Here is a 17714-nt window from a genome sequence, read left to right on the forward strand (position 1 = left end):
ATAATAATGCACTTTGTAATATACATTGTGCATTAATTATGAGCCATACAGAAGTTATAAAAAGTTTTTTACTTACCTGCTCCGTTGCTAGCGTCCTCGTCTCCATGGTGCCGACTAATTTTTGGCCTCCGATGGCCAAATTAGCCGCGCTTGCGCAGTCCGGGTCTTCAGCAGTCTTCTATGGAGCCGCTCGTGCCAGAGAGCGGCTCCGTGTAGCTCCGCCCCGTCACGTGCCGATTCCAGCCAATCAGGAGGCTGGAATCGGCAGTGGACCGCACAGAAGAGCTGCGGTCCACGAAGACAGAGGATCCCGGCGGCCATCTTCAGCAGGTGAGTATGAAGACGCCGGACCGCCGGGATTCAGGTAAGCGCTGTGCGGGTGGTTTTTTTAACCCCTGCATCGGGGTTGTCTCGCGCCGAACGGGGGGGGGGTTTAAAAAAAAAAAAAAACCGTTTCGGCGCGGGACATCTCCTTTAAAGGTGTGAGTAGCTGAACTTTTCCTACTACAAACCTGATGAAGGAAGAAGTTTGATTTCTAACTCAAGTAGCATACTAAAATACAGAACATTCCCACACGATTTCTTATAGTGGTTCTTCACCTGGACACTAGCACCCAGTCAATCATACTATAACAATGCTAAAAGTTTGATTTGGCGCGAACCTCAGGCGATTTGTCTCAGCTGAACCTTATAAATTTTTCTTTTTCTCCTCCTCCTTTTTGTTCCTTCTTTTTTGAAGAAGGAAGAAGAAAAAGAAGGAAAAAGAAGAGAAAGAAAAAAATAACTCAGCCACTAATGGACCTTTGAGGACACCGGTAGAGGAACGATTGTGATCTATGCCAAGATTTCTCAATGTAATTCTTAAAACTAATGATTTAGAGAAAATATATTTAAAGGAGTTGCTCTGTTAGGGTATATAGACCTCATAAAGTTTGTTCCCTGTTAGAGATGTGCCACTCTGATGATACTCTGTTTGTCCATGTACTAAACGAATGGCCTTTCAGTTGACTGACTGCCCTGTAATATGACATTTGCCCTGCAGTTGCTGCTGCAGGAAAAGGGGCAGTTGATGGCAACTTCCCTAGAAAGATCAGCCGTTTGCCAGGGATTTCTGAATCCAGACCTGCAACAATCGGCAGACTATTATTAGGAGACAAGCTCTTTAACAATTGCCATACAAAATTTAAAGCGATCCTGGGGAGAAAATTTGAGGGAGTGGTAAAATAAATGGGCAGTAAACCTCTAAGGGGTGGATCTCAGGGCAAGGTTGGTGCACAGATGAGCCATGTCTTAAAAATAATCAGTCAACAAGGAATAGACGTTGCCAACCTAGACGGAATTCCATCAATTCTACTCTTCACGAGTCACCAGCCACCAACAGGTTGTGCAACAGCTTTAGTTCAACTAGACTTCTGTCCATATTGGGAAGTAAGTTTGTTCTCTGACCGAAGACGGGAAGTAATATTGCCTGGTGTCCTCCTTTCTCCCTATTCTCTCCTGCATCTGATGGTTTCTAGGCCTCTCTTCAATCTTTCAAAATGGTGCTACTCTCACTACCCGATACACACTATGTTTTGGTAGTCTGAGACATTTCACAATGCTTTTGGATTGGCCAGTGCTGGCCAATCAGTGAGAGTGCGTAGTATCCTAGACTACTGATGCATAGTGTACATTGGGTTCTAGTTAGGGAGGCATAGCAGCCACCTTGAAAGACTGAAGAGGGAATTGGGAACTGGTGGATTAGGACAAGAACAGGGAAAAACGAGTCAGGTAGTATTGAGTAGTAGATTAAATTGAGATATCCAGGCTCTTTCTTCTGTACTTTGCAGAATGCCAATGTATTTATATACAGGTGAGTGCGTTTTACAGATGGCTTCCTCCTAGTTTTTACTGCAATTGCTCTTATAAAGATCCACGGGTTTCCATGTAGCTCACTAAGTATTCACAGCACAGTCTGATGAGTATAAAAGGAAGTGCTAGTGAGGTGGAACAGCAGGAGCAAGACAACATAAAACATCTAAGAACAGTTTCCTAGCAATGCTGTGACCATCAGTCGCTATTACAGCATGCAGATAACCTTTACATGTACAATACCCTTTCTATTATTTATGTTGGAGCAAATGAGTCCAAAAATCTAGTTAACATTTATTGAGAGCAGATGATGAGACAGCAATGGATGTTTTTTCCAAGCACTGACGTCTATCCAAACATTACAGAAATTAGTATTTGAAGCTGTAGGTTATGGAATCGCCTAATTAGCATTGCTCTAATATGCTGATGGTATTGAAGTAGACAATGTATTCAACTGCATCTCATCCACGAGGAAGACATGAGAGCAAATCTGAAATAGAGCTATATAATACATCTGAGAGAGCTGTAAATTGGGGTTAATTGAGTCCCATGATGACTGCAGACAGGGATCTTTATGACTGTTGGGAAAGATTTGGACCTGATGAAAGTTTAGACATGGCATATATAGCCTTATATGTGAACTCTAAGGTATTCATCAACTTCAACGTCTTAAGATGAACGTGTCATCAAATCTATATGACCATCCATTTAAAACTAGTGAGATGTTTCAGTTTTCACACTAGCCACTGGTGCACACCCAGTGAGCTGAAATTTCCTGTTGCTGTAGAATGTGACAAGATCCTCGGGGCAAAAATCTCGAAACAGCTGTCTGTGTATGGATTCTGGCTTGGTTTTCCATTCCCAATCATTGCGCTACAGATCTGTATAAAGGGTCAAGCACTGATTTGAAGGAATGCTTCATCCTATAGGTAGTGCTGCAGAGGTATTGTTCCATCTTCTTTATTTGCATATTACCCAGAGGAGCATAGATGGCCTTATAAGTCTCCTCACTCACCTTATTGGTGCTCTCCCTAAGGAGAGATGATACCCCTCCCAACTCACGTCACAGGCCTCTCACTCGCCAAGCCAGGATCCTACTGCACACTGATGAGGGGCGAAAACCCCGAAACAGCTGTCTGTGTATGGATTCTGGCTTGGTTTTCCATTTCCAATCATTGCTCTACAGACCTGTATAAAGGGTCAAGCATTGATTTGAAGGAATGGGCCATCCAATAGGTGGTGCTGCAGAGGAATTGTTCCATTTTCCTTATTTGAAGATTAGCAGAGTCATTTCATCAGTACTAGAGGATTGGGCAGCAGTGCAATCTCAATACCCAGAGTATGTGACAGGAAAGATGTGGATCTCACCTATCTCTAATTCTGGTACCCACTTTATCTGGCCTGACTGAATGCGGTGGTAAGGGATGGTTGGGACTAGTGATAAGCCAACTTTTGAAAAGTTTGGTTTTACTAGTTTGCTGAATTACTGCTAAAAGTTCAGTTCAGTTGCAATTAGTTTGAACCAAATCAAAACTTAAGCAATACCACTAAAACTAATGTATAATACAGTCTACTTACCATAAAAGACCTGTATAACACTCTAGGAGGGTATATAAGTACAGCACTTTTGAGCAGTTTTTAAGGCAAAGTTAATGAAGAAAAAAGAAAGAAGGAAAAAGAAGAGGAAAATATTTTTTTCCTTCTACTTCTTTCTCCTTCCTCTTCTCCCTTTTCGTCTTTTAGCAGGTTTGGCACAGAGGAACTGCTTAATTTTTCGATTCTCAACAAAGTTTTAACAAAGTTTGACCTGAAACAAGGTTCAACTATTTTGAATTGTTCATCACTAGCTGGGACTTACAGAAACCGCTGAGTAAGCTGTTACGAAAGACAGTGTAGGTCACTATGCTACACTGCTTCCATAACCCCTATTGACGTCTATGGGACAGAAGCACTTAACTTTTCATTTCAGTGATCGAGGGGTATTCAGCACCTGGACTACAACCAATCAAAACTTCTGACATGCCACTATCACATCTCAAAAGTTATGGAAAGTTTAGTTAAGCTTTAAAGAGATATTTCCAACTGCGACTTTCATGGCATATCAATAGGATATGCAATGAATTTCTCATAAATGTGGCTCCCATGTGTGGGACCCCCAGTTATCTATAGTTCTATTCCCACTGACCACGGTCTGGCTGAATGCAGCAGCTGGAGGTGTTCAGGGCTTACAAATACAGCTGATTGGGCTTTGCTAGGCTGTTTCTGTAACTTTCACAGAAGTCAATGGAAGTTAGCAGACAACCCATCAATCACTAAATGAAAAGCTGAGTGCTTCTGTGCCATTGGCTGGGATAGGCAAACTGTGTATAGGCTCATAGGGAGACATTTGGAAAGGCTTTACTCCAGTTTTCACGGGTAGAAAAGTTACAGAATGTCATGCAAAGGTCACTTGCTCAAAAACGTTTCGGCCTTCTACACTGACCTCGGCACTTCTGTGGAAAGTGACCAGGGCTTGTTGGAAGGGGCGTGACGCTACGTCTACGGACCAACAAATTGATGTATGATATTTGATAGAAACTGGCATAAATTATGCCAGAAATGCCCACCTGGTTGGAACCAGATGTACATTTCTGTCAAGGATCAGAATACCAGAAATGCTCCTAATACATGAAAAGGTGTACACCTTGATGTATTAAGCGCACGGTGCGCTGGGGAAAATTATACTAAGCCCAGCGTGGCAAATTCTGGGCTTAGTAAATTTCCTCCATAGACTCTTCATTGAGCTCACACACCACTCCGAGAAGAGCTGATCGGGCACAATGCTCAGATGAGCGCTTCTGCCCTTTCTTTCAGTGACCAATTGTGATCTCAGCACCCGGACCCCACCAATTAAAACTTCTGATGTCACCTACAGTATCAAAAGTTTTTGAAAGTTTACTTACACTTTAAAGACAGATGGCAGCTCTACTGTGCAGCTGGAGGCCAGATAAGGCAGAGCTGTAGTGATAATACTTGGCGATAAACAAAACGGCTCAATGTCTTACCTCATAGTAACTCTGCACAGCGTTCATGAATGCCTCATCCGCCACAATCTGAGTTTCTCCATTAAAGAAGGCCTGGAAGCGATCCTTCACTGTCTGAAGTTGCTGTTTACTGATCTGTGAAAGACATGAGATATAGAGAGAGTCAACATAAGACCACAATTACCAAGATGTTCCTACAGATGACTTGTAGATGTGTATTGATTTTGCATAAAGCAAATTACATGATAATGCATTAATATAGATTCCAAATGCCGTATCAGGCACAGCAAACATGATTTACCAAACCTGTGTCGGCTTTGTGGATGCTCGGCATGCCAACCACAGTATGTAATTAACTGCTGAGAGCCTGGGTAACAGAAAGCTGGCAAATGGCCAATGTCGGACTGGGGTGTCCAGGGCCTACCGGTAAAATTCATTCTGTACATGCAAATGTTCCCTGATCCTCATTCACAAATTCCTCACCACTGCATTCTCCATATGCAGTTCTTCAATAGAAATGTGGTTGCATTTGTCTGCAGCCCTGTCTCCACTGGGGGGGCACCTTGGCTCAGTGCCCACCAGGAGATCCGCCTATTGACCCTGTGGGCCAGTTCGAGCCTGCACATGGCCAACAGACGGTTTCTGGTTCTTCATTCCATACAACAGATTAATTCAAAATGGCATTTACTTCTATTATTTTAGATCATTCCCCTTAAACAATTTAAAGTGCCCTCCAGTTTTGTCCTAAGACTGGAGGAGGTAATTATGTTACCTGTTGATGGTCTTCTGCGCTGATGTCCCACTGATTTGCTGGATCCTGGTCCTGTTTTCAGCTATCCAAGATCTTTAGACTACCTTATCCTCATAGTGCATTGGAAGTGTTAGACTATCAATGCACCATACCTGCTCTCTGATTGGCCAGCACTGCTCATATCTGCAATGCTGACCAATTAAAGAGTAGCACACAGTGTGCACTATGCAGCTAGAGAATTGTAGTCCCCATCTTGGACTGCAAAAACTGGAACCTGGACCAGTGACAAGGGGTTGTTTGACATTAGAACTATGTCTACCTTTTTATTCTCCAGGAACAGCACCACATTGGTCTTTAGGTGGGGTCTGGTACTACAGATCAACCCCTTTCAAGTGAATGGAACTGATCTGCAATACCAGTCCTTGGAAAGGAGCGGCACTGTTTCTGTAAAAATGAGTAAACCCTCCTAAATTATTGCTGCAGGGAAATGCTTCAGGTAAAAGGGGGTAATACTTGGCCTCAGCAGCTGGGAACATCCATCTATGACATCTATGACATTCACATATGCACAGGGGTTGCCCTAATAGGACAACCCATTTAATTGCTGTGAACTGTCCTCTCTAAACTGTTTGGTCTAGAAATTACAGAAGAGAAAATTCTCAACCCCCCAGAATTACGTATTAACTCTTTTCTATCCAAAGTGCACAACTTAAAGGGGGTTTCTGGGACTTAAACACTGATGATCAATACTTACACTTCCCAACTAATAGGCTGACTGAAAGGGCCATGGCACTCAGGCAGGCACTATAGCCCCTTCGTTGTTTGTCAGGCACAGCTCCATAAATGTTATAGTGGCTGTGCCTGGTACTGCAGCTCAGTTTCATTCAAGTGACTAAATGAGAGTGTTCTAAATATACAACACGCACGAGTCGCACAACCCCATTCAGGTTATCTGTGGGGATGCACCAATCTGAATTTGAAGGCCAATCTTATAGGGGTTTTTCAAGATTTTACTTTTGATTACCTATCCGCAGGAAAGGTCATTAACAGTTAATCGGCAAGGGTCCGCTGCTCAGTTTGCCTGTCAATATCTAGACAGCTATCATTGCAGACAGAGCTGAAAGTAGACAGCTCTGTCCATAGTGCAGCGGAAAGGTTTGGTAATGCAAGTACAACTCCCATTGAATTAAATAGAAGCTGTGCCTGCAATACCAACTTGAGCCTCTGTACTACGGACGGAGCTGTCTATTTCTGGCTCTGTCCACAATGACAGAGGGCCTGGTAAACAACTGATCATCAGGGATCCCAAATGGCAGACCCAGCGATCAACATTTAGGACTTCCCCATTTGTATAAAGACCTGCAGAAGTGTTCCAGCTATCCATGCTACACCAATAAGTTAGTCTTCATTTATTTTGGGCGTTTGGCACCAACTCTCCAGACAAAACTCACTAGTGTGGCACTATCTGTTTTCGGTTTTGTCATGGTTGAACCTGGTTTTCCTGCTTCCCCCTCTTCTTTGATCACACTACACTAAGTTTTACTGTCCATCTTTACTGTGTAGAATGTGAAAGAGTCAACAGAATCGTTAACAGTAAAGTCTTCGACAACCCCTTTAATGATAGGTCACCAATATTAAAGTCTGGAAAACCCTTTTAAAAGAACATCTTTCCCTTTGGCATTAAGACCCCACCACTGAGGGTCCCAACACTGTCACATGACCTGCTACAGCTAAACATATGCAAGTAATGGACAGCATTGACTCCCATGTGCTGCTAGGAGGTCGTCGTTGGCAGGTTTAAACCATATTATAAGAAAGTGGCATCAATTCATTAGGCATTAATTACATGGCTGCGGTGGAAGACGCCGAGTCGGTGACACATTCACTTTAAGCAGTTTTGTTCTTTTTTTTTCCTTTTAGCATTTAGATGACAGAATTCTTTAAAAAACTCCAGCATGAAGTATTCATGAGCCTCCGGAGCGCTCGCATGCGGAACATTTTGTTTATGTAGATTATCACTCGGTATTTACAGCACCTGGCACTTTCCTTTATGAAACATAAGATCAGTGACCATACAAAGGAATGTAAAGCAAGTTCCCAGCCGCTCAACCTCGCAATTTCGTGTTGAAGACGCAAAAATATCGACGACTCTGCAATGCAATTCTAAATATGCATACATTACCTTCACTTGCTTAAATGCTGGGAATACCTAAAATGTTCAAATTTGTGTTTAGCAAATTCTGCTTTTCAAGTAATCATGAAAAAAAATGATATTCTTCTACAACTAAGGCTTAAACACACGGGCGTGTTTTTGTACCGTTTTACCGTGAAAATCACATCTGCAAAACGGGACAAACTGAAACCATTGATACGTCCTCAATATCAAAGGTCATTTAATAGGCCATCAATATCAGGTTGTGGGGTCTGCCGCTAGAAACACCAGTGAATCAGACGTTTTTGAACTGGCAGTGATGCCCAGGTGAGCACCGTGGTCATTTCACTTTATTCAAGGCACAGCGCCGTACATTTCATAGTGGTTGTGCCTGGAATAGCAGCTCAATACGATTAACTATCCATATCAGAGTCCTGGAAAGCCCCTATGAATCAGGTATAATATGTTTCCAATAGCAAAATAATGCTGATTATAATATCACTGGATACCTTTCTTAGGCCTCTTTCATATGAGCAATGCATTTTTACGCATGGTCGAATGACGCGTGAGAAGGTAAAAGGCGCTATCAACACACGGTCAAATTTAGCGGGTTTTTTTTGGGTCCATTCACAAGGGCAGCTGCAGCGAATTAGCAAAAATATACGCTGCAACACGGAAATCCCTCAGTCGGCATGAATCCCTGGAATGGCTTCTAATGTTTAACTAGCTAAACTCCCCCCCCCTCCCTTTTTTTTCAGCTCCATTGAAGCCTATGGGAGCCTCCAGTGTATTTCGGCCAAAAGATAGGGCAAGATCTATATTTTCCAGCTGCGTATAAAATCAGACGCCATATTCGATCACCAATGTCCTATTATTCCCGGCGCAGCTAAAAATCGGTCATCTGAATGAACACATTGGAAACTGATGCTTCAGATGGTCGCCATTTTTTTATCGTGGCTAAATTAGCTACGTAAAAACGCTTGTGTTAATAAGGCCTTACGCTGTAATTAAAAGGTCATCTGGGCAGTTCCTGCATCACTGTGGCACGTTTGCACTAATTACAGGTAAGCATGTATTACAGGTAGCAATAAAATCCAGCTTTCATTATCTCTGAAATGTGATTTTCCAGAAAACACCTGAAATTTTCCCTATAAATGTACGAAGAGAGTTAATTTTGGATCTTGGAACTTGACATGAGCCGAGAAGAAATTGAAAAGCAAATGTGACTGGTTACTATGGAGAACAAACGGATCCATCTTGTGAGTGGTGATATGAAGCTTAATGTCGACTGATTGAAAACTCTCCGAAGTTAGGGGGTTTTCACAGTTTTCGAATGTGTGTCTTGTCTTGAACAGCTTCCTTATCAGGCTTGACTGCCTACTGAAGAACATTTCCATAAATTGCTTCATTTAAGAAGCAGGTCACAATATAAGCGGTAAAATCTTCACCTTTTACGGCTGGAACTCCTTTCTCTAATAATTTGTCCTCTCGCAGCCGTCGGCTTCTCTCATTTCCATTTTAAACGAACACTTACAATTAAACCCTCATCACATTATTTGAAAACTGCTAATCAAATACATTAAATCTAATGAGGTGGCTGTTGAAAATTTATTTAATTTCCGTGTAATAAATCGTAGCATTTGCCAAAGGTTTACTTGGGGAATATGTTAGTTACTGGAATACTTATAGGTTCCCTTCCTATATCGGATGAAATATGCATAGATCTTATAGAGGAGCATTGTGCGATCCTGTTAATTGAATACTTGTTTCCCCCATGAAATAACAATGAAAGAGCATTTTTTCCTGTGGAACTCAATTGTGTTATTCCTATTAGAAATGTATGAAAAAATATTTACAACTGGACAATATTGCACTGTCCTACCGATAGTAATGGGCGATCTGAACAAGAATCAAAAGTAGTATTTATTTCCACATGTTAATACTTAGTGGGACCTCCATGACCCTTAATGACATCGGATACTCTCCGTGGCATACTTTCTACTAATATCTGATACACTTCAGCTGGTATTTCCCTCCATTCAGCCTGCAAATGTTCTAGCAAAGAAAATAGATGCTGTTTATATTCTCTGACCCAACGTTCCAGTTCATCCCAAAGATGCTCAGTTGGGTTCTGGTCGAGGCTCTGTGCAGCCAGTCAATCATGAAACATCCGTATCCTCAAACCAACATAAAACAGAGCTGGATTAGTGACAAGGTGCGTTGTTTTGTTGGAAGTACGGTTGACTATTCCCAGAGTATGGTCGCATTATCAGCAGCACATTTTTTGTCTAGAATGTCAGGGTACACCTCCGTGTTCATGGTTCTTGTTACTACAACCAACGGACCGAGACCATGCCACGTAAAACATCCCCAGACCATAACGGAGCCTCCACCGTACTTACCTGTTGGTACAACACACTCAGGTAAAATGCGTTCCCCAGCATCCTCCACACCCAGGTACCTCCATCTGATGTGAAGATGGAGTAGTGGGATTTTTCACTCTATAGACATTCTTACAACAGTCAAATGTCCAACGACGACGCTCCTTGTAGCATTTTAGAAGAGCTAATGCATCTTCTTTCAGAGAACTTACCAGATACTTGCAGGATGAATAGAGGGAAATACCAGCTGAAGTTTATCATCATCCCATTCCTTTCAAATTATTTGTTGTCACCTGTTCGGATTGGGTGAGGGTGGGGAGTATATAATTACTCTTTAAAATTTTTTCCATTTATCTATTTGGTGATTCCTGATTATTTAACACGTTCCGTTGGATGCCATATCAGTATTCTTCATTTGGAGGCACCAAATGACTACTAATAAAATACATGTGTGTCCTTAAAGGGCTTGTCTTGTAAAAAAAAAACTTTTTCCACATGCCCCATTATAGTTGATACAGGCCTTTTACTCTCCTGTAGAAGTAATGCTTCTAGATGGCTCCGCTCAAGCTCAAGGGTTCACACTCACGGGTACGTATTGCGTATTCTGCGAGTGGAAGAGAAATCATCCATGCTTAATTTCCCCGCAGATTCTCCGTGGAGGGCCTCCACTCATTAACATTACACATGGGCTTCGGGTACCCATGTCATCGCTAAGCAATGGCATGTAAAATGCAAAGAAAAACAAAACCTGTACTGCGAACGACCGTCTGCGTGCCTCGGCAGTCGTACGCAATACAGTTATGCAATGTACGCAGGGCTACTGACTGGCCTCACAACCACAGTCCGCTGCAGGCCTCCCTCATGTGGAATCCGACCCAGTTGGGTGAGCCTGGCTTTAATGGATGATGTTTTTATTTTCTGAAGTAGTATGTACGGTAATACCCAGGGGCTTAACTATAGGGGATGTGGTTGCACCCGGGCCCAGGAGCCTTAGGGGTCCCATAAGGCCTCTCTTCTTCATATAGGGAGCCCAGTACTATGAATAAAGCATTATAGTTGGTCGCCCTGTTACAGGTTTTGCATTGGGGCCCAGAAGCTTCAAGCGATGTGGAAGCATGATTTAGGTATGGGTACGGGTACAGATACAGATAGAGGGGGGCCCCAGTGCACGTTTTGCATCAGGGTCCCTGAGCCTTTAGTTACGCCCCTGGTAATACCGTATTGATCACTTTATTGTGGCACAGTAGTTTGGCTAATCACATGGAGGAAAGATGACTGGGTGCACGTCTGGCGACCCTACTTGGAAATTATCCATTTAACCCAGAGGTGAAAGGATTTTTGGCCATGGCCTACGGGTGCAGAAAATGTTCCTAGTCAGCCCGAAATATCATTACAAAGTTAACTGCTTATGTAGCAATAAAATTTGTTTCTTGCTATTGTGATAATTTAGTGAGCGTTATGTAATCCATTTTATTTATAACTAGAAAGCAGCGTCTCTGAAGAGAATCTGCATAATTACACAGAAAAACAAACTACCTCGCATGAAATCTGATAAGAAGAAAACTGAATTCAATCAAATAACTGCACAGCTGAGAAAACATAAAATAAAGGGAACAATAAATGCAACTCGATTGTTGTTTTGTTCTAGAACTGAGAAAAAAAAACTAGATTAAACTCAAAAACAGATCCTGTCTGACTACAGGAAAGTGTAATCACCTTCATATAACTCTGTTGGCGGCAGGGGCGTAACTATAGGGGATGCAGGGGATGCGTTTGCACCCGGGCCCAGGAGCCTTAGGGGCCCATAAGGCCTGTCTTCTCCATATAGGGAGCCCAGTACTATGAGTAAAGCATTATAGTTGGGGGTCATGTTACAGGTTTTGCATCCAGGCCCAGAAGCTTCAAGTTACGCCTCTGGTTGGGGGTCTGATATACATTAGCCAGTACATAATGAAGATGGGTCCCCATGGGACAAATTAATATGGATTAGCACCTCATCTTAGCACCAATTTTAGAATCATGGGAACAGGAAGTGCCCTCCCACCAGGTTATAGCAGCTTTTTAGCAATTATAAACTCTATGGTATTTGTTTCGATGAGCCATGGATTCATGCAGGGGAGTAGCTTAAGGCTCATGGGTCATGGTGCAAAGGTTCAGCTTCCCCCTTCCCCAGTTCAGATACATCTTTTCAGCTCTATGTATGGTACCTCTAAATATTACAATCAAAATATAATAGTCAGATAGCAGCTCTACACAGTAATAGTGATGGTACTACCAACTGGTGGCCCAGAGTTAATAGGGCCCCTCCATAATGTTATATGTTTGTCTCATGTCAGTGTCTTGTTTATGGAATGCATTAGATTATGTATTAAATAGTTGCAGGACTGAAAGAGGTAATGTTTGGTATGTTCTGTCCTGTCTGGAAAATGTATCATATTTAGTGTATCATTTGTGGTCATGTGTTTAAGATGAGAAAATGACAGATCGCATCATAGCAAGAAGAAGAATGGGAGCGAGTGAGTGTTTGCCGGTGGAGAGAGTTTGCCGGGAGAGGAATGTCAAAGATAACTTGAACTGTGGATTATCCAAATGCCCCGAGAATCCTCCCAGTTACATCACCGTGCCTTGTTTTTCTGTACAAAGACTGTTTATGTGGATCTAAGTTCAAGAGTTTTCAGTAAACGAACAGAATCGACCGTTCCCGGTTCTTGTTCAGAAAGTTACCCTATGTGTGGACTACTTTATTACAACTGAGAGATTCGCTGCAAAGAATGGAACAGTGGTGTCACAAGTGACAACTGGATTTAAGGTAACCCCCGGTTAAAACCACTGTGATCTCCCTCAGCAATAATGGGGTTGGGTCCCGATTAGAGATGAGCGAACGTACTCGTTTCGAGTAATTACTAGATCGAGCACCGCGATTTTCGAGTACTTCAGTACTCGGGTGAAAAGATTCGGGGGGCGCCGGGGGGCGGGGGAGGCGTGGCGGCGCGGGGGGTAGCAGCGGGGAGCAGGGGGGAGCCCTCTCTCTCACCCTCTCCCCCCCACTCCCCGCTGCAACCCCCTACTCACCCACGGCGCCCCCCAAGTAGTACGAGGGACAATAACAGCTCAGCGATATGTTCAGGACATCCGGCAGCCACATGTGTTATCTCTCATAGCAGCTTCCAAGAGGCAACAGGATAATGCTCGGCCGCACACACAAGTGTGTCATAGGAATGTCTCCACAACATTGTCACAGTTCTGTGGTCTGCCCGATCGCATGATTTATTGTCAAAGCAACATGTATGGGACCATCTAGGATGCCAACTTCGACAGCCTATGAGTCTGCACGATCTAGAGACTCGGTTACAGCAAATGTGGACCAATAGGCAGCAGGATACTATACATACCTGTGTATTTCCATGCCTGCCTATATCACATCTTGTATCCAAATTAGAAGTGCTACAACAGGGTACTAAAGCCTCCATACCTGCTTGTAACACATCTTGTATCCAAGCTAAAGGTTGTACAACAGGGTACTAGAGCCTCCATGCCCGCCCGTATCACATCTTGTATCCAAGCTAGAGGCAGCCTAACAGGGTACTAGAGCTTCCACACCTGCCCGTATCACACCTTGTATCCAAGCTAGAGGTGGTACAACAGGGTACTAGAGCCTCCATGTGCCCCAGTATCACACCTTGCATCCAAGCTAGAGTTGGTACAGCATGGTACTAGAGTCTCCATGCCCACCTGTATCACATCTTATATCTAAGCTGGAAGCGGTACAACAGGGTACTAGCGCCGACATGCCTGCTTGGATTACATCTTGTATCCAAGCTAGAGGCGGTACAAAAGGTACTAAAGCCTCGCTTGAAGTGTTCAGTTTTCCGCAATAAATTCTCCTTTTGCTCTGATACTGTAATCAGTTAATCAGTTGCTTATATTAATGTTACAATCACACAGAGAAAGTTTCATTCCAGGGTAGGGATTGGGTTTACAATGAGTGTATAATACATGAGCCCATAGTTCCCATGACAGAACACATGAACCTGCCCTTACTGTGAAATACTGTACTAATTGCACAGTTCAGTCGATTGTTAGGATGAGTTTATACGCACATTTACATGCCTCTGTATTATTTATCCACAATCCAAAATTCCTAGTGCATGTTCTCTTTATACTGACGGATGATACATGATATAAAGCCTAAATAATAGACACAGGGAACGCGGATGCAAGTAAATATTCCTGCCATCCTCCTCCTTTGTATTCTGAATGAACGCTGTGCACCAGGAGAGGGTCTGAATACAGATCATCTGATTTATGGCACTTTCAAGGCTTTTTTCATTATTTTTCAGGAACATTAGAACTGCAAACAATATAATATCCTGAGGAGGCTGCTCTTTATCTGTCATTGACTCTGTCGGCACATTCCCCTTGGATTCATAGAAGCTCTTCAGCCTTGGAAGCGTTCTGTGACAATGTGAGAGGTCTTTCTATAGCTTTCATTCTATCTATCGTGCCTGTCATTCTTTTTCGGCCATTGGACACTCAATCAATTTGATACCTTCCCTTCCTGGTGGGCACCGTTACTTATCCCAACTACACAATGCTCTCCAGGATAGTCCTGCCTTTCTACTTGCAACCTAATTCTTCATGTCTCAGCTAAGAGATGTGACCATCTATACCTCAGCTGTGATTATGGGCAGGAGGACATCTTAAAGGGTTCAACATATAATTAGGAACAGATTTTATATGTATAAGTGGTTAATGCTCGATAATCAATGCCAATGGAGACAACAAGGTCTATGAACACTACCATACTATTAAACGGATTAGATTCAGACTGCTTAAAGTAGTATTCCAGGCAAGTACTATTAATGACCTATCCTCAGAACATCAATAGTTGATCGGTAGGGATCTACCTCTGGGAATTCAGGCCAATCAGCTGATCTTCTGGTTCACTGTCAGTGCAGGGGTCTCAGTGGATAGTCTACCACCACTCAGATATTCATCCGTTATCTTGTGGATAAACCTAGTACCACCCTTTAACTATTCAGTGTGGCTCAACAGCATTGGTCTTGTCTGAAAGTGAAAGTTTTTTAAGGTCTCCAAAAAAAAAGAGATGTAGGAGATAAATGCTATATTGTGTACTCATCTCAAGTTTATTATCATTTTTTTTGGTCAGTAAGTTGATCATCATCAGTCCAGGATGTGGAAGCGTCATGGAGGGATTCACTTCCATTGAAATCAATTAGAGTCTCTTAGTACAACATCCACCTGTAGCCGCAGGGTCAGAGCCAGAAGCATAATAGAAGGCTTCAAGTCGTATTGATTTTAGTGGGAGTGAAGGCCTCTATGACACCTTTGCCACCGACCCCGATGACAATGTCTGGCCTCGGTGTACTGACAGCAAGCCAGACCAATGGTTGATTAGCAGGAATCCCTAGCGGTAGATCCCCTCCAGTCAACTATTGAGGACCTATCTTGAGCATAGGTCATTAATAGTATTTGACCAGAAGACCCCTTTAACTCTTAGTAGGTTCTTTACAAGGTTTTCAATGGATTGCACTAATGATGCAAACAAGACAAAATCAAGATTTACCCTTGAACACATTGCGTCCTTTCAGCAAGAAATTCTGGGCAACTTGGATTTAACAGGGGTGGAGCAGGTGGCCCACTGTGGACTCATATACCGGGAATCTGCCCGTTAGATTACCCAAGATCATTATCCATCCTTGAGACCAAACACTTGTGTACTGTCTAACATGAGGTATGACTATAGTTTTAATTCCAGCAGTTGTCGTACTCTTGTATAAATGTAATACTCTTTGCAGTAGATCTACATAGCCTTTAAGGTTTGACAAAAAGCAGAGGTAGCTAACGGGTTAGAATGAAAGATAAGATGCACAAAGTACTTCCTACACAAGAGGAGCGCTGAGATCATCTGCATTGTGCACAGAAGAATAAGTCAGAGAATAGTGGGACTTGAGCAGTACATTCTGCTTTAGATAATTTGAAGTCGCTAGGGCAGATACATTAGTAGTGTCATCACTCTATGTTATAGTAATCATTGGTTAAAGGAATATTTGTGCCATAATCATTAAACAACAAGTAGCTATTAGCCTTCCTCTCAAGAATAGACATTAGAAAAGTATCTGAGAGCCCATGGTCAGAAGGAATCCACAGCTCCTCAATCAAGTGCATGAAAGCAGTCTTTTCTAATCTGTAACTCTCTGGCCACCTCCATATGGCTCCCCAACTGCTGGCATAGGTCTCTATAGGACAGCCAGAGATTGTTAATCTCTGGTAGTGCCATAAAGATGTATAGAGCGGCAATGTGCTTGCTCAACCGTCACTTTATTAATTTGGCGGGTACGGGGGACCCCCATTGTCATGATCAGTAGGGGTCTCAGTGGATAGTCTACCACCACTCAGATAAGGTCTCCAAAAAAAAAAGATATAAATGCTATATTGTTTACTCAGCTCAAGTTTATCATAACTCTTTTGGTCAGTAAGTTGTCCTTAACCATTTTTACCTAGAAGCCCAGGCATCCATTCTGCCCATCCTGAAGCTCATCTGCTTGTTTCTGTGGCCCCCTTTTTAATTCTTCCAACATGATCATGCTGTTGCTTAGGGCCCTTTTACGACCTGTTGGGCACAGCTGCCCAAATGGCCACCCCAGTGATGATCGTTGCTGTGCTTTTATACAGGAATGATCATCGCTGAGTGAATGGAGGTAGAGTGGGTCAAGTATCACTCCAGCCCACCCGCCTTCATTCACAGTAAACAGGCAGTCGTTCATAGATAAACTATACATGCATTCTCTGCTTTTGCGCAGAGAATAGGACCCATTGGGTCATGTCACTGTATAGAACCTATATGGGGTTATAACACAGGCTCATACTGTAAAAATGAGCATCCAAGTGCAGATGGAAGACAGCTGAGCGGGATATTACAGGTGCAGTGGATGGTCTTGTAGATATCACAGCAGTGTGATTCTCGAATGAGCTCGGCACAATTAAATATTGAACCTTCGCTAAGCATCGGGGATAACAATCTGATGTTATGCAGGCTGGTTGTATATCCGTAGAAAAAGGATTTCTAATAACAATCAAGCGCTTGCAATCTGTTTCGCTCTGTTCTCCTTTTATTAATTGTTTCTCGTTTGAGAGTCTTGTAAGTTGCCAATAAACTCACCAAGTGGAAGATCAATACTCTTCTTTAACAGAACCTTTAAGATCCTCATTGCTGCTATGTCGGTGGATGAATGCTCTGCACTCTGAGCTTAGACCTTAGAAGAGGACTACTGGGAAATAAAAGCTGATCTGTCAATAAAATCTTCTATTTGTGATGATGCATATGATGACTAGAACAGTTTTTGGACCGTGTAAGCTGGAGTTTATGCAAATTTCTGTCCTGCAGTAAAATTTAAAGGGCAAGTGAAATATGATGTTTAAGTTAACCCTTTTATTACTGGAAGTATCTCATTTCCAAGATCTGTTGGAGAGGTCATATTGGTCTTTGCAGGTAACTGATCAGTCCCTCTGTCTCAGGGTGCAAGTGGGTTTCC

General features: G+C 42.7%; 1 protein-coding gene across 7 annotated transcripts in view; it reads right to left on the reverse strand.

Moving 5' to 3' along the window:
• Nucleotides 1–17714, reverse strand: part of CADPS (calcium dependent secretion activator) — a 483917-nt gene that overhangs the window by 335510 nt on the left and 130693 nt on the right. For all 7 annotated transcript variants that reach the window (XM_066596628.1, XM_066596625.1, XM_066596629.1 and 4 more), the window contains exon 2: nt 4896–5009. In XM_066596628.1, coding sequence (XP_066452725.1) covers nt 4896–5009 — 114 coding nt within the window. The remainder of the gene's footprint in view (nt 1–4895; nt 5010–17714) is intronic.

This window comes from Eleutherodactylus coqui, chromosome 3 (genome assembly GCF_035609145.1).
Source record: "Eleutherodactylus coqui strain aEleCoq1 chromosome 3, aEleCoq1.hap1, whole genome shotgun sequence".
NCBI classification, from domain to species: Eukaryota; Metazoa; Chordata; class Amphibia; order Anura; family Eleutherodactylidae; genus Eleutherodactylus; species Eleutherodactylus coqui.